The sequence below is a fragment of the Apodemus sylvaticus genome, chromosome 12, assembly GCF_947179515.1.
Source record: "Apodemus sylvaticus chromosome 12, mApoSyl1.1, whole genome shotgun sequence".
Classification (NCBI taxonomy): Eukaryota; Metazoa; Chordata; class Mammalia; order Rodentia; family Muridae; genus Apodemus; species Apodemus sylvaticus.
In genome coordinates, this window is record NC_067483.1 from 66,607,777 (window position 1) to 66,626,107 (window position 18,331).

Here is an 18,331-nt window from a genome sequence, read left to right on the forward strand (position 1 = left end):
GTGGCTTTGTGCATCTATGATTTGTAAATTGAACATTCTTCATATTCCAGTCGCTTCTGTTCACTTGTTCATTCCCAACCCCAAGCTATTTATTTATTGCTGAGTTGTTCTTAGAATCCCTTAACATGAACATTTTATCATGTGTTATAGACATCTTCATGGAATTCATTGATTATCTCATAATTCAGTTTTCTTTATTTTAGTTTAAAAAATCTCATCTGTAGTCAATGCTTTTAAGATCATATCCAAAATAGATCATTTCATGTTTCAATATACTGATACTTTTCCATTATGAGTTTTTTGTTTTGTTTTTGTATTTTTATAGTTTCAAGCCTAAAATATAGTCTTATAGAATAGTCAGGTATCATTCTTCTACATATGAATATTCCATTTTGCCAACAACTTCAATAAAATTTCAGTATAAAATACTTCAAAACCAGATACAAGCATACATCAAAGGATTTCCCATCATGATTCAGTAAATTTATTTTGGGGAGGAATTGATGGTTCAGCACATGCAAGTCAATAAACATAATAAATCATATAAATAGTCCCAAATACAGAGAAACATATTTCAGTAGATATATAACAAGCTTTTTTTTTTGGTTTGGTTTGGTTTGGTTTGGTTTGGTTTGGTTTGGTTTGGTTTTTTGGATTTTGTTTTTTCAAGACAGGGTTTCTTTGTATAGCCCTGGCTGTCCTGGAACTCACTCTGTAGACCAGGCTGGCCTTGGAACTCAGAAATCCGCCTGCCTCTGCCTCCCAAGTGCTGGGATTACAGGCATGCACCACTACCATTCACCCGGCTATAACAAACTTTTAACAAAATAAAAAATGTGTTTGTACTGGCTGTTTTTGTGTGTCAACTTGACACAGGCTGGAGTTATCACAGAGAAAAGGGCTTCAGGTGGGGAAATGCTCACATGAGATCCAGCTGTGGGGCATTTTCTCAATTAGTGATCAAGTGGGGAGGGCCCCTTGTGGGTGGTGCCATTCCTGGGCTGGTAATCTTGGGTTCTGTAAGAGAACTGATTGAGCAAGCCAGTAAGGAACATCCCTCCATGGCCTCTGCATCAGCTTCTGCTTCCTGACCTGCTTGAGTTCCAGTCCTGACTTCCTTTGGTGATCAATAGCAATGTGTAAAGTGTAAGCTGAATAAACCCTTTACTCCCCAACTTGCTTCTTGGTCATAATGTTTGTGCAGGAATAGAAACCCTGACTAAGACAGCGTTCATGATAAAGTCCTAGAGAGATTAGAACGGGAAAGAACAAAGAATAACATATTATATATGAGAAACTCACAACCAATATTACCTGCCATAAATGGGAAAATGTCAAAGCAATCCTATTAAAAGCAGGAATGAGAGGGCCGCCCACTGTTTCCCCTCCCTTTCAGTACAGTGCTCAAATTCGTGAGTCAGGAGAAGGAAACTAAAGAATATAAGTAGGAAAAGAAGTCAAATTATCCCAGTTTGCAAATGAGAGTGTTACACATAAGAGATTCAAAAAATTCCATAGAAAAACCTCTGGAAGCACTCAATATTTTTGACAAAGTAGCAAGATACAATAACCTTTTTATACACCATCAATAATCATGCTAAATAAAACAAGTAGTCCTAAAGTAAATGTCTAGGGGTAAACTTAGCTAAGGATGTGACGGACTTCTACAATGAAAACTAGAAATACCTGAAATGTGAAATTATGGAAGACTCTAAAATATGAAACAACTTCATGTACTCATGGATTGGCAAAATTAAATTGTCAAAATGATTACTCTATCAAAGCATTTTACAGATTAAATACAATCTTGAACAGAATCTCTCAGAAATAGAAAATACATTACAGAAATAGAAAATAAAAATTTAAAAGACCCCAGGCAATCTGAGTAAAAAAGAACAGTGCTGGAAGGATCACCATTGCAGATTCCCAGAGATAGTACTGAGCTGCAGTAATGCAGACAGTTCTCACATAAACAGATGTACACAGAGCCAACATGACTATATATTACAGCAGCCATCTGTTGGTGACAAAGAGGAAGGCAACATCTTCAACAACTGCTGCTAGCAAGACTGGTTGCATGTGTGTAGGATGAAATTAGATCCATCTCTCTCACCATGTACAAAAATTAACCCCAAATGGATCAGTATGTTCAATGTGATACATTGGAATTGCTTGAGTAAATCATAGATAATATCCTATAAGAAACAGTTGTGGGAAAGGACTTTCTGAATAGCACTCTGTTATCTAAGAATTAACATAAAACTAAAAATCTGCTAAACAGCTAAGGAAATGATAGGTCTAGTGGAGAGTAAGCTTACCAAGTGATAAAATTATGCATTTGACAGAGGATTAACATCCAGAATATGTAAAGAACTCAAAACACAGAGCCAAGAAGCCAAGTGACCCAGTTCAAAAGTGGGCTTTGGATTTAATGGAGAGTTTTCAACACAAGAAATAAAAATGACTAAATGGCAGCCCTGGGGTGGCTGGAAAATGAGAGATATGCAAGCTTCTGCTCTGGCCCTGATGTGGCAGTATTTGATAGATGGGAAAGAGGAAGTGAGCAGTGGAGAGCCAGGAGAGAACTCAAAGCCTAGTGATTCATGCTCTGGGGGGAGAGGTAGGACTGGAGACACAACCTGCAAAGAGCCAGCCACTTGCGATGATGGTGATGTCATTGCTCAGGCTGTCACCACGCACTATGTCTGCATCCATGGCTCTGTCACAGCTGAAGCCTGTGCTGATGGCTATGGCGTATCTGCCATAAGATTGTGTCTTCTAAATAGAACAGGGACGCTGTCTCTATCCATGACATCTCAAAAATATGCCAGCCTAAAGTAGACCCAAACAGTGACAGCACCAAGTGGTAGATGAATGCAGATGGAGGAAATGTCATGGCCTTCCCCTGGGTGAAGAGCTAGTCATGGTAGACAGAGATGGGGGTTGGGGAGTTAGACTTAAATTACCAATACCAAGTAGTCAGCCCTAAAAGCATATACATATACAAGAAACGTGAAATAGTCTCAGTAATTGTATGTATATATTTATTCATGTGTGTGTATAAAACTATAAAGAAGGTCATGACAGTAAGCAGGGAGTGGGGGACATGGGAAGGCTAATTAAAGTAAAATAAAAATTTGAATATTATTGTTAAGGTAGAGCAAAAACAGATCTCAGATACAAGGGATACATCTCATTGTTTTCTTTTGCTTATTGACAAAGGTTCTTACTAGATAAAGCTGGCCTCAAGACGGGCAGTTTTCCTGGCTCCTATTCTAATCTATTGTCAATCCTCCACAACACCCAAGTGACATATCATTTTTGGTGTTATCATTGTTCTTTGTAAAGACTGGAATCAGATGGAATCAGATATTGAAAACTACATGTTTTATATCTATACATTCCTTTCTAATACATTTTTTGTTTGAACCTTTTAGAAAGATATCTAAGTTTCAGGTAGAGGTATCTATTTCAAAGTGATAGCTTCTGTGTAAAGAGACTTACTTTGGGGGGTTGGGCTGGTACATACTTCCATGTTTGTATTGTCTTCTCTCAATCAAACCATCATCCATTTTATCTCCTTACTAATCCAAAATAGACAGTTGACTAAAAGAAGTTCCTGTAATATAACCTTAAGATACCTTTCTCTTCCATAATAACCCAGATAAAAAACTCCTCAGGAAAAGTATTAATGACAGAGAGGTGAAGTAAGATTGAGATATTTATCAGAAATCATCTTTAAGGTTTTGGTAGCTATGGAATAAGGCTAGTCAGGGTAATAACTTTCCTTGAGACCAAGTATAGAAAAACAGTACTTGAAAACTTGTCATCTATGTTATATCATTCAATCTATGTGAAGTTATGTCTGTCTTCCCTTTCCTTTCCCCTTCCACCTTCCCCTTCCCCCTTCCCCCTTCCCCCTTTCCCCTTCCCTTCTTTCCTTCCCTTCCCTTCTTTCCTTCTTTCCTTCTTTTTTTTTTTTTTTCTTTTTCCCAAGACAGGGTTTCTCTGTATAGCCCCGACTGTCCTGGAACTCACTTTGTAGACTAGGCTGGCCTTGAACTCAGAAATCATCCTGCCTCTGAAGTTAGGTCTTTAAGACCTTTATTTTTACTCATATATTCCTATTATTTCTAGTCGAGACTTTTATTATATAACTAACTAAACTGTCTGAGATTTTTGTTGTTGTTGTGTCTTTGTCTTTTGTGTTTCCCAAACAGTTTCTCTGTACAGCCCTGGATGTCCTGGAACTCACATTGTAGAACAGGCTGGGCTCAAACTCAGAGTCATCTGCCTCTGCCTTCTCCTCTGTAATGAGGTACTGGGTGGAGGGTAGTGCATGCTTGCTTGTGTGTGTGTGTGTGTGTGTGTGTGTGTTCGTGTACTGTTATTTGAGTCTCCTCAACCTTTAGACTTCTTGACAAATGGCTTGTGATGTTTTGAGTAAGATCATAGATTTTAGAACCATGTTTTACAAGTTCAAATCTCCTCAAAGTCGTAGATATTTTCTGAGATCTTATGTATGGTTAGGACTTTCTCTACCAGTGTATTCATTATAAAGTGCTGGTAATAGAGGCAACCAACCCAGTGTCTTTGAGGATTGTTAGAATTTTAAAATAAGGAAATGTGCATGGTGTGCTTATGAGTGTCAGACAAGCAGTCAGATCTATGTCGTCATTTGGTGTTGCAGTAGCCCTCACATATCTTTTCTTGTTTTATATATGCACTTTAAGAGGCAGGCTTGTTTTGTACAAAGCACCACATCATTATCATATTGAAGCACATTAAGAAACCTTGTAGTACTGCTATAAGCCAGTCTGCTTTCATTAAACTGCAAATCAGGCTATGATAAAGCTTGATACCAGTGTTTCTCAGTTATGAATGATTATTGAAATTATTAAATTATTAATTATTAAGGGATCTCTCAAAATCATTAACAACGCAGTTCCAGTTTTAAAATCTGAATAGAAAAAAGGTAGAGATCTATATTCTGCAAACTTCCCTCAGTCTTCAGGGGAAAAGGTTGCAAACCACAGATCATACTAAAATATACTATGTTACACATACCAAGAGACCTGAATAATTTTCAAGCACTTGTTAGGGGGAACCATTTTGATCATGGATATCTACTGTCTATTAGATGTGTCTACTCCTGCATTCTCTTTAGAGAGAAGCAAAACAGATATGTGCTTTTTTTTTCTTCAATTAAAAATAAATACCATCATTGAAATATATTAACTAGGCTTGGTAGCCCACATCTTTAACCCCAGCACTCAGAAGGCTGAGGGTGGAGTATTACAAGACTTCAAGGCTAGGATGCACAGACAATGCCTGTGTATCTATAAATCTTATTTATGTGTTTGTACAATTACGTTTAACAAGACTTCACAGTCTTACTGCATGTTGCTGTTCCAAATTCTTCAGTGCATATATACAGAGTAGAGGAGCTTCTCTCTCCCACTTTCTTCAGCTGTTTCTCTTTGTCCTTTTATCTTTCCTTTCTTCTTTCCTCTAGCTGGATGGTTATAACACTTTAGAACATTGTGCTGCCTGGCAGGAAGAGGGCCAGTGTGAAAGAACCCTCTTTCTCTGTGTCTGAGAGTGCAAGGAAAGAAGATTGTGCGCTTGGACTCTGACTTCCAGGAAGACTGTTCCTTCCCTCTCCTTTTAACCTTTTCTTCCGTAGTATCCAGAATATAGAAAGGCAGGAACATTAAAAAGAGAGACAGAAAACTAAGGCAATGAATACTGTTGTTGTTTCTCTGAGTAAATTGTTTGATATTTAGATTTTCCTTAGTTTACTGACCAGTACTATACAAACTCAGCAAAAGTATTTGCTGCTGTAGATTTTGTAGTGAAGGTGGTAAGGAAATCAAAAAATAAGCTTTATGGAGTCTACTGCTTGCCACTTAAAATATTTAATTTTTAACAGTTTTATGTTTACTGTAATAGAATTTGACAGAATCAAATAACTCAAATGTTTTCTTATAAATCCTTTTTTAAAGTAATTTTGTGTTATATATGCCAGTTTTAACCAGTAGAATAAACATGGATCTTTAACTGTTTGTTTTGTTATTTTCAATTCTATCTTTTCTTAAGAAAAAATAAACATTAACTTTGAGGCATTATTAATAACCTAGACCTAACATGAATGTTTATTCTTTTAGAATATCATACATTTAATATATTTTGATCACACCTCCCTCCCCCTCCGCCTGATTGTTCCCAGTCCTATCCTCTGCCATCCCATTATTTCTCAATTTGATATTCTTTAAAAAAAAGTACTCTTCCACTCTAGCTTGTGTTGGCTCATGAACATGGGCTCATCCACTAGAGAGTTATCCTGCCAGAGGCCACACTTAAAGAACACTAACTCTCCCTCCTCCAAAAGCCATCAGCTTTCCACAGCTTCTCAGCTACCTCCCCACATCACATCCTCCCCATCCTGGATGCTGACTGGCTCGATCTTCTGTAGATCTTGTGGAGTTTAACAAATGATGTAACCATTTGTTGACCCACAATGCTTTAAAGTGTCTAAAATACTCTGAGGTAGAAAGAGGTATGAATTTAGATTATAAATGTTTATCTGTCATATGAATTTACCTTATTACTAGTGAAAGGAAAATAAATTATGGATATCACTTTCTTTTACTTAAAAGTTTAATGAATGTTACTTACAGATACTGAAATGTACATAATGGGAAAACACATTTTCTAGTTGAATAAAAATGCATTTAGTAAATATATAATATAGATCTAGCCAAGCTCCCCACCCCCCAAAATTGCTTACAATATGCATAACAAAAAGACTTTCCTGCTCATTTAAATCTATATTCTATTTAAGGAAAATAATGGAATTTTCCTTTAACAGCCTCACAATAACCTCTGTACTCCTGACTCTGCTGCTATATTGTTGTGATGTCAACGTGAGAAGCTATGAGTAAATTTTTCCATCAAATTTAAATAAATCCTTAGGAAGCCATCTCCATCATCCTTTTAGTACGTTGTTTCTTATTGATAGTCTTCAAAATAAACATGAAATTTTGAGTGGCTATATTAATATTTACATTTTAATTATGGAGTTTCCTGTTTTTATGCCTGTTTAGTTGTATGTTATATATTAGAAAAGTGAAAAAATAGTGACAAGCTTTCTTCTCATCCTATTGCATTTTATAAAGCTGACTAGCCAAGAAGAAATTTATATTTAATATTTGGGCACTATAAATGCAGCTAACTTACTCAAGAGATTATCACATGTCCCTGCATCATTTGTGCTTTGGCATATTCATTTTTCTTCTAGCAATAGAGAACTTTCAGTAAATAAAGAATAAAGAAAGTTATGTGTAATTCTATCACTTGAACAGAACAGTTTAATTTTGGGGATTTGTCCTCGTAGTGTTCATCCTACATTAAGAAGAAAACAGTATTGGGGCATAGGTAGTTTCTACCTGTCTTTTCACATTTCACTGTGGAAAGATTTCACTCCATAATATAAATATCAAGCATAAATATATGATGGCTTTTCTGACAGTCTTAAACTGCAGCATGATACAAAAGCTATGTCATCCATTTTTTGGCTAGTGTCTTTTAGCTTGGTAGGTTTTTCTCAGTGTATTAAAATGTTTGACTGATGTTAAATCTTTCCTTTGTTCTGCTTTCCCCAAAGACTTTGTTCTCTGACACAGTCCTTCCCTATATCCTCTTTTAATCTAAGTCAAGTTCTATGAGCCTAGATATTGGGGTTATTAATATTACAGAGACAGGCCTGATTTTTTTTGACACACAATATAGTTAATACCTAAATGTGCTATGTGTTTATTCAGGTGGCAACCAAGCATGAAGAGATGGGGATGTTCCAGTCTCAAATCTACTGAGGATGGCAGGGTTAAGGTAGAAAGGAACAGGTGACTTGAGGAAAGGTGATTTGGAGGCTGCTCTTGGTGGGTTGGTTAGATTTTTTTAAGTGAGGTAATTCGTGATCTATAGATAGTTAAATGGCCTGCCTTTAAAGAGGCACACATTTCAGGAAATGACTTTGTTAGCACGATCTGAATTTTCAACCTTCTGGTGTCAAAATGTCTTCCATTAGACATTTGCATAGACCCAAGTGAAGGAGAAATAGTATTACTCAGTTTGTAAGAGACAAGTGGCCTCTATGTTAAATAAATTTATTAAATAAATATTAAAGAAATAAGTAAATAGATAGGTAAGAAAGAAAAAAAGGTGAAACTTAGGTGAGTATGAAGTATGGGTCTCCCATTTTCAAAAGTGGTCCCTGTAGCAGAGCTACTGAGTATCTGTCTTAACTATATGAACTCAAACTGTGACAGAAGCACAACTAAGCAGATAAAGCTATTGGGCTTGATGTGCTCAGACTTCAGTTTCCTGCAGCTCTTAACTCTTTCTTCCAAATATGCTGCAGAGCCAAGCATGTTTGAATGCCATGAAGCCAAAGTAAGTTGCAGAATGTTTGCATCAGTGCCTTCAGATGCAGTTTCTCCACTCTGCCACGGGTATCTCTACAGAGTCCTCTTTCTAGTCTACAGGAGAACTGAGGGAACACTGCTTCTTGGCATGCCAGCAGTGTTTGCCTTCCCCCAAACAACAGCACATAAAAAGAAAGGTCTATCATGCTTCTCCCCATTGTCTCCTTTATGTAGCCATCATAGAAGAAAGCATATAAGAGAACGTAGCTCTCACTTTAAGGCCTTTTCTAAAGGTATTCATAGTCAAGCTGCCCATATGCTACCATTAGTAATTCCTTAAACATACCGGCATATTCAACTCCTTCCATGCTGGAAACAAATGCTCAGGAACTGTTTGTCCTCACACATGCCCAGCACTCCAGTTTTGACTATGAATTCTGTTCTCTAAAATGCTTACAGAATGTCATGAGTTTGCAGTTATCTATAGCTTTTGGTTGGGTATAAATTAGCAGAGCCTTCTGATTTTTAACATTTTCTAAAGATGGACCATAAGAGTTTTAAATCAATTTTATATTATTTATCATAAAATAAATAGCAGAAAAGCTAAAGATGTTCCTTATGTTTCCACCTGTTTACATGCTTGATGCCACTTGCCTAGGGTTGCTGTTTGTATTCTACCCCCACCTTCATTCCATGTGCAGCATTTAATGAAAAGTATCATTCACAAAGGATTAGCTTTTTAATTCATAGTAGTAATTAAATCATCTATTTAGTTTCATATAAAATTGAGTTTCTTGTGAAAGTTTCAATACAAGCTTAGCCAGAGGCAGGGATTTTGAAAAGTATGGGGAGAATATTTAGGCAATCCAGTGCCATGATATTTATATGTGGTAAATAGTTCTCTAATAACTCCACTAACATATATGAAGAAACACCTAAGCCAACATGACCTCCCACTTATGAAACGATGTTGCTACAAACAAACGGTATATATTATTATAATAGTTTTTTACTATTTGAAAAAGCCTGGTATTTTAATTTGGTTAGGCACAATCTTATTTGATAGTTGAATTTAAAAATCAATGTAATTAAAGACTGAGTTAGTTCAATTTAAAATCAATGTAATTAAAGACTGAGGTAAAACTATTAGAAACTAGGGTCTTAGAAAGGTACACACACACACACACACACACACACACCCCGTGCGCTAATTTGATCCTTTTAAGTACCTTAAATATGTACCTCTTCAAACCTTCTACCATTAGTTGAGGCAGTTAACATCCCTTGACCCATGCCCTTATCGAAAATCTTATTTCAGTTATCTTGCATGTTTAAAACTTACCATTGATGCCTCCAGTGATTATAAAATAATATGCAACTTTTATGTAATATCTGATAACCTTCAGAAGCAGAAAATGCGAATTATTGTTCCAAGTTCAGTATCATGTTCAGTAACAAGTTCAGTCCATGTCAAGGCAGACTTCAGCAACCTGACAGCCTTCTAGTGTCACTACTAAAACCTCACCATGCCCACCCATTAGAGCTACGTGAGGGACCAAAGTTTCCACAGTGCCCCTCCCAGGGGCATTTAGAGCAAACTGTGGTACTTTATATAGGAATGTAAACTAACAAACAACAAGAAGGGTCAAGTAAAAATATTTTTATCCAGGTGCAGGATCTATTTAGTATCAGGCACACTGGATCATCTAAACTAAACTGGTTTGACAGAAAGAAAACAGACTTGTGCTTACAAGTTACATACTGACACCAATGAGCATTTTTGTAAATTATGTGATGGTATTGTAGTGTCCTGGAAAAGAGGGGAAAACTGGTCACTGCTATCTTGTAAACCTGCAAAGTTTTATTGCAGGTTAGATTCCAGGAAATTGTTTTATTTGGTCATTTATATTCAATTTCTGATATACTCTTATTTGATTGCTGTACAGTGTCAATCAAAATTTTAAGACCTAGAAAAGAGTTTGTGCTCTCTTTTTTAATAATCTATGGCCACATTGAATTTTGTTATCAGAAACCATGTATTTAGTGGGTGCTCTGTCACAGTAGCACAGTGTCTGAGATAATCAGCGTAAAAGGAGAAGAAATGTGTTCTGGCTCACAGACTGAGAGGTTGCGGCCAAAGGTTGGTCTGATGGATTCTTTCATAACTCCTGTAGGCGTACCACATGGCAGTGCTCTCTTTAAAGGCTAGGAAGCAAGACAGGCAGAAGGAGGACAAAAAGCTACTGTTCTGAGAAAATAGCCCCATGACCTAGCACTGCGCCCTAAGCCCAGAGATCTGCTTGCCAAATACTCTGTTTCACAGAAATGTCACCAGTAGACGAAACCTCTCAACACATGGGCCTTCAGGTGACAGCCACAATCCAAACTAATGCAATAAAGTGCGATAGAACGTCAGTTTTATACTTTCTTGACTTGTGTCTGTTTAATAGATATTTATCTTAATAATTTAAAATCTAGTTTGTTAAAGTTTTCATTTACCTTATTTCAGTGTATTAAGGTGCATCTAAGTGAGAATTCGAAGCAGTTAGAAGTTGCTTTAAGTTTTAAATAATATAAAAATACAAAAGAAAATTGCAATATAAAAAGACTATAACAAATGTTATATTAATGATAGATCACACTAAAAATGGAAGCTGCGGAGTCAACCATGTAGACAAATTGGAAACTATCTTTTGTCTGCAGAAGGCAGCAATCCTACATAAACATGGAGGTCTCTGTCTGACTTAGGATAGCTGGCTAAGTCTGATCGTTCCCCTCCATACACCTTATTGAATTCCACTTTAAATACCGTTTTCTTTATCAGTTGTACAAAATCTGCTGGTTAAATATACTAGTTTATAGAAGCAATCAAAAAAGAAAATCAAGTTTTCTATAAGCCTTTTGGAGTATTTTATGGATTTTGTTTGTGGTTTTCCCTTTCTTAATGCTCTTGTAAAAACAAGGTCTCATGTCACCTACACTTCTGCCTGTACTATTCAGATACAGGCTGGTTGGTAATTTTTGAAAGTAGATATTACTATTGGCTTATTTATTTGAAAAAAATCTGTAATTGGCATGTGTACTATATGTAGAATTGCTGGTTTTTTAGGGGGTGGGTTAATCTTGGGCTATCAACATTTTATATACAAAAGAACTATCGAAAGCTTTCATGAAGTTCTTTGTATTAAAATTTGATTTCTAGCTATACACTATGACTCAGACCTTTGTAATTTCCTTCTTTGAGAAGCTGAGGCAGGATAATTGCCTTTAATCCAAGACTAGCCTAGGCTAAAATGAGTCCCTATGTTGAATAAAAATGCAAAATACAGTTGTGTGTTCTTTTAAGTCTATAGCCAAAGTTTGGAAATGGCTATTTCCAAAGAAAGATTTTGCTTCTTAGTATAAAATTTGAAGTCTTTGAGTCTTAAGTTTTGGTGGGAAGGGTAGGAGAAAAGGAGGTCTTGTAAGAACTGAGTGGCTCCCAGTATACTGTGAGCAACCCCAGCTAGTCCTATTAATTATGGAATGATTCTTATTTGTAGTCCTGAATCCCCCATGTTTCTTTGTCGTGCAAATCCTATATGAAACGGTAGTTGAAACAGTAATGAGAGTTGAGGTAGGCTTTGTATCTGATAAAAGCTTTTCTAAGATCCCTTTCTCCTAGGTACATGGCAAGATTACTAGTTTAATAAGATAGAAACCAACATTGATATATTAGTCTTCATGAGTTTGTCCTTGGTTTTCCTTAGACTATCATATAATAGAAACAACAGAATATTTATGGTCCTTGTGGTTTGTTGTTTTTGAATTTGTTTACATTTATAGTTTTATGATGGTGTTATTTTTCTAAGTAATGGTTCTTTTTCTAATTATAGCAAAAGTTTTTTGTGTGTTCACTCATTTTGGATATAAAGCCTATTCTAGGTTTTGAACTGTTTAAATAACAAGCAAATATTTATATGGTTTAGTAGTCTTTCTTTTACACACATATTTACAGGGTAGAATTGCTCCATCATAAGAGAGGTATGCAGTTAACTTTGTATTACCTTTTCCCAAAAGTACTGGATTATTTTTCATTCTACTCAGCAAACTGTGATCACCTACTTGCTCTGTATCCTTGTCCATATCTGACATTATTAGCTTATTTATTCCAATAACTAAGTTATATTTAATTTTGTTGATGCTTATCAGCATTTTTCTCAGGATGGTCATAAACTCCATAGTTTAATGTTTTTTTAAACCCAATGCATGCATTTTTTCTATTAGTTGTTTGAGAATTTCATACAATCTGTTTTGATAATACTCACCCCTGTTCCAATTCCTCCCAGTTACCCCGCCCTCATTCTCTAGCCATCCAACTTTAGTGCCTCCTTTTAATTTGTTTAGCCTATCAAGTCTGGTTCTTACTTTTCTTCATCTTACTATTGTTTGTGCATATAGCCCCGCATGTATGGACTTCCACTGGAGTATATTCCACTTACTGGGGACTACAGTCTTAAATTATTTTTTTTAAGGGAGGTATTTTTTGCATTCTAAGAATATTTAGTTTCCAACTCAAACATTGTATTCTTCTGGGGTTTTTTTAATCCTAGAATTTTTTTTTTTTACATTTATATATTTGAACTATTTAGAATTCATTTTTAAGATGATACAATGTAAAGATTGAATTTTCTTTTCATATGTATATAAGCAGACATACAATACTTTTCATAAATATTGTTTGTCAAAACACAGTCCAGGTGTGTGAAGGGAATTCTGAATACTTATGAAAGAATTCAAAGAAAACAAGACAAGAGTCTTGTGGCCTGTGTTTTATTAAAAACAAGGAACTGTTCTTGGAATGTGCTTTTTGTGTCCATCCCAAATTATGGAAATAGTGAGCTTACTTTTGATTATTCATTACATCTGGCTATTGTTAATTTGTTTATATATGCCAACCATGTTCTATTTATCGGTATAATTGGATACTATATATGACTCTTAAGCCTCAGAGTATAAAATGTCTGGTGCACTGAATAAATTGACTATTGTGTGAAACTTTAGTCTGTGTCGTTTTTAGGCTTCTCTCTCCCACGTTGACCCCACCAATTAAAGCATATGCCCCATCCCATAGCAGTGGACGGTTCCTGGGGCTCCAGCACCTTTGTGGTGCCATTCCCTAGCCGTAGCTTTCTCAGAAACTGTGGCATCTTCTCCTTTCTTAATTAATATCTAGTTGACTAGAGCTTTTTTTTTTTCCTTTATCTGTTGTTACTTTTTTGCAGGGTACTCTAGGGGAGGGGGTTGGCAATACAGCTTTTGTTTGACCATTTTCCTGTTTTCTGAGGCAGGTATAGAGTTCTGCCTCTTCCAACCATTCTCTAAACTCACATCAATGAAGGAATGGATAAATCACAAATCTGCTTCTTGATCCATTGACTTCAAATGCTCTGTGAGAAAGCATTGAAACTGTGTGTATAGTCACCCAAAGAAAATGTCTGAACAAACCTAAGTGAATTCTGCATTCGTCATCTTATTATTGAAAGAAAAATCCCCAGCTAGCAAAAGAGTAGCAGTGCCCATGCTCAGGTCTCATTACTCTTGATACAAGTATGACCTTGGATGCTACCTCCTCTGTTTACAGTGAAGGTATTCTAATGCCTCTGAAAATTCTGTGATAATAGAACAAAATACTTATTTGCTCACATATCAGTAGTAGCAAAATGAGTAGTTTTCAAACAGGCTTTACTTAAAAATCAGAGGGAAATCTTAAAAAAGAAATTCATATTTGTAAAACACAAATGTCTTAATGTCATTTCAAAGAAGCTAAAGTTCATAACTCACCTTGGCTGATATGACATTTCTATCATACAGATTAAAAGTTTGTTTTTGTTTTTTCCTACTTCATACTTTGGTCCTGAAGCCTTAAGTAAAGGATATTCAGGCAGATCCCAGTCTTCATTACTACATAGTCATTTTATCTTTTTCTTAGCTGTCATTTAGATTTTATCTTTCTAGTAGCTATAGAGTTTGTATGGCAGTCTTAAGTCTGTATACCTCTCAGGTGTCTGTCCCTGTGAACAAGGCTTCAGTGTGTCTCCAAGTTGAACTCCACTAGCTCTCTGAATACAAGTCTGAATCCTGAAATTATTTTGAATTAACACATTCTTGTCCAGTCTCTTCTCCTATCCTTTCCTGCCTTCAAAAAAAAAGATGTTTTCCCCTTAAAACATTAAAGATACTTTGTGACATAAAGTCTCATTGAAGTCATTACAAGGCTGTTAATAGCACACACGCTGAATAGTGAAATACCTTGCTGGAAAACAATAAAGCCAGTTTTCCTTGTGTAAAAAGAAATATCCCTGTGCCCTTGTAGTCCTGGTTGTCCATGGAGATGTGTACTGAAGATGTTGACCAAGTGTCAATTTGTAGAAGAGAATGTTCTGGGGAGCAGATGCTCGCCTTTTCTTGTTGCTGTTACATATGCTAAAAGTTGTCCTTCCACTTTAGATTCCCTTGGTGTCTTAGGGTGAAGTAAAGGAAGAAGGATGAAAAGAAATTGTTCTCTTCAACTGCCCACCAGGAAATCCTGTTCCTAAAGCTCTTGTTTCTTTCTAGGAGTCCAATGTGCTGATTGCTGCTAACAGCCAGGGTACAATTAAGGTAAGCTATTCATACAGCTCCTATTAAATTCAGATCCATTTTTTTTTAATTATAACAGGCTCTTAGAAATATTCAGTTGTTCTTTGCTGTCACAGTCATAGGTTTCTGTCCTCAAAAAATGACTTAACTGAAGTTGGAAGAAATAGGTAACTCAGTTATGGAGACAACCATGCTTGTTGGAGTTGTAGGCAAGATGGATTAATAAATGGTCAGAAACAGTACAGTACATCTGGACCAGTATAGCCACATCATAAGGGACTTCCTTAGTAGACAGTCTGGTAGGGCATAATCATGTCTTTGTTACCTTCGTCTATAGTTTTTGTTCTTCTCATATGTAGTAAGGAGGGTTTGGTTTTTAAATCCTTGCTAAGGTGGGAGTCAGGATAGAGGGGAAATTGTAGTGTTTTAATCTGAAACTTTGTATGACCCCTGGAGCATACTCACGACTCATATGCTTTTCCACATGCTCTCTTCTTAGTTAATATTCCAAGGAAATGCAGTGTTAGTTGATTATAGCATTTAGTATTTATCCTTTGGTCATAATGCATTATTTATGTAAATAAATCAAGCTATGCAGTGAAAATTTTATAAACAAAACTTTGGATAGAGATACTTAAGTACATAAGTTTGGCTAACGCATATTCTAAAAGAATGAGATCCTTCTCTATATTTTTATAGAAAGTTCAGAAAGCATTTATTTTTTTATCATGTGTCTGTCTTGTCTACCAGTGGACATTTATTTTTGCTACAACTTTCTTTAATTTTTAAGTGCCCAAGCCACAAAGGGAGCGATAGAAACTAACCACAGGCTGTGAGGTAAAGCATACAATCTCAAAGCAGAAGTGCTTTGTTAGCTAGTCACACGGATTCATATGGCAGTCACCTTTCTCAGGCAGATACTATGTTTGGTAAAAGTCACAACTTACATGAAAACTAGGCCTTGGCATGGATCAATATCAGTTCTTTTCTGGAGGCCTCAAGTAAGACATTAGGTCTTAGAATTGAATGGAAGTAGCTAGGTTCTCTCAATTTCACCTTCTCTTGGCAAGGCATAGATTGAAATAGATACCTAGATAAACAATCTGAAACAACTGCAATGGACATCCTATAGTAATTGTAAAGCTATGATGGAATCCCATAGATTCTCAGAAGGAAACCTGAGATTTTTTTTTTTTCTAGCATTGACCTGTCATGTCAAGGGGCTTTTATAATGTAAAAGCATTGTAACACGCAGGCACAGGTGAAGGTTGGCACCATTCAAGTCTTTCTGACCTAAAATTATAGTTCTATGAAAAAATACTTGAAAGTTTCACAGTCACCTTTATGTTCTCTGACCCTACTTAGTCATTTCCATCTTTGTTTTTCACTTTTAATTTGAAAACCATCACAGTTTATTTTTATGGCATGATAATAACACTAAAATCCAACCAAATATTGTGACACCACATGGCTAGCATTGAAGTTGAAAGAAACACAAGAAAAGGTCACACTGATGTCTTCTAAAACCTGGGTCACTAGTGTTAGTGCTGTTGACATAGTACTTAAGAGAAGAAAGAGATACTAAAATTCTTAACTATTTTTCATTAAGAATGAATTAAGGTATCAACTGACACTCCGAAAATATTGTGTGTGTACTTCACCTCATCCCTGTCTCCATCAGTTTCATGTAGTTTACCTGAAAGGCTCTCTAATTGGTTTAATAACTAATTTGTAATTTTTCATACAGTGCTTTAATTGAAAGAAGGAATGAACATCTGGTTTCTTCCAGTTCTTTGGCATTGTACCAGTTAGTGGGTATTTCTGTGTGGTTTTCCAGTAGTACGTACAGTACAGCACCACTAAACTCTGTGTTTTAAAGCTACTCTGTGCCTTTGGTTTCCCCATTAGGTGCTAGAATTGGTATAAGGAGTTTCCTGAAGTCAAATTGTGTCTGTCCTCCCAAAAGCCATCTGCAGCTGATGATGAGAAGAAGAAACGGCATGTGAGATCTCTCCCAACGTCATTTGGATTTGTTCTGAGTACTTTTTCCCTCCTTTATGCCTTTGGGACACTGGGAATATCCAGAGAATTCTCCACCATCAGTGTAACTATGAACTTTGCTGTTGGCAGTGTGGCTTCTAATTTTTGTGATAGGGAAACAAATTCTTTTAAATAAAAATAAATAACAACAAAAATAAAAGTTTATTGAGCCACAGCTGAACTGGGAACACCTTTTTGTCAGGTGGGGTGAGAGTCTTTTGAAGAAGTTGTACTTGTGGGCTGTACAGAATGTTCTGGCTGGGGCTGGAGAGAGGCTCAGTAAATAAGAGCACTGGCTGCTCTGACAGAGACTCTGGGTTCAGTCCCCAGCACCTACGTAGCAGCTCACTGCCACTTATGTAGGAGATCTGACGTCCTCTTCTGGGCTCCTTGAGCACCAGGCATGCATGTGGTGCACATATAAACATCCCGATGAAACGCTCACACAAAAAATGAAAATAAATCTTATTTTAAAACAAAATGTACTGGTGAGTAATTTTAACGTTGTGTTTGCCATCTCTTTTGGAATTATACATATCATCATGAACCAAAGATAAAATGTGTGGATTCCTTCCAGTGAACTTAATGTTTACAATTAAAAAATAAATAATTTCTTTCTATACACCCTGATGAGATTATCACCATTAAATCTCTTAGGTCCTTCCAGATCTGGTCATAGATCTAAGAGCTTGAATTACTGAGATCAAGTAAACAGGAAGGATTGTCCTTACAACTGCTGGCTTTCCTTTACACCAGTTATCCTGACCAAGACTGATCACTGACCTGGAGCAAGGTCAGCTGACCTTTTCTATAAAGGAACATACAGGAAATACTTTGCTTTGCTGGCCATATGGTCTCTGTTACAACTGTTAGAGGACGGTTAGCTCTGGCAGTGCCGCCAGGAAGTAGCTACAGACAGCTTGTGGACAAATGGGTGTGGCGAGAAAATAGGTGGGATTTCAAACTCTCCGGCTCATTATCTGCAGTGTCCTGATTTAAACTTGGATGCTCTGGCACCTACCTCAATTTTTCACACATTTCATAAAACATTTTCAGAAAGGTTTTTTAGATAAAGATATGCATGATCCACTATCCAGTAGGGCCCTTCAGCTAGATATGGCACACTTCTGTCATCTCAGTGCTTGGGGGACGGATTCAGGTCATGGATTCAGGGTCATTCTCAGCATCAGAGCACTAGGCCAACTGCACTACCTGAAATGAAACATGGAGCCGGGCTACAACTT

At 36.5% G+C, this 18,331-nt stretch overlaps 1 protein-coding gene and 1 non-coding gene across 6 annotated transcripts in view; both read left to right on the forward strand.

The window, feature by feature from the left end:
• The window catches only part of Cop1 (COP1 E3 ubiquitin ligase), a 113,057-nt gene extending 95,489 nt beyond the window's left edge, over positions 1-17,568 (forward strand). For 4 of the 5 annotated variants that reach the window (XM_052200018.1, XM_052200021.1, XM_052200019.1 and 1 more), the window contains 2 exons: positions 15,024-15,068; positions 16,956-17,568. In XM_052200018.1, coding sequence (XP_052055978.1) covers positions 15,024-15,068; positions 16,956-16,973 — 63 coding nt within the window. In that variant the 3' untranslated portion in view covers positions 16,974-17,568. The other variant, XM_052200020.1, reaches the window with a different exon arrangement.
• On the forward strand, positions 11,073-11,212 carry LOC127697982 (small Cajal body-specific RNA 3). The gene has a single exon (XR_007980637.1). It is a non-coding gene; the product is annotated as a small Cajal body-specific RNA 3 (non-coding RNA).
• Positions 17,569-18,331: the final 763 nt, after the last annotated feature.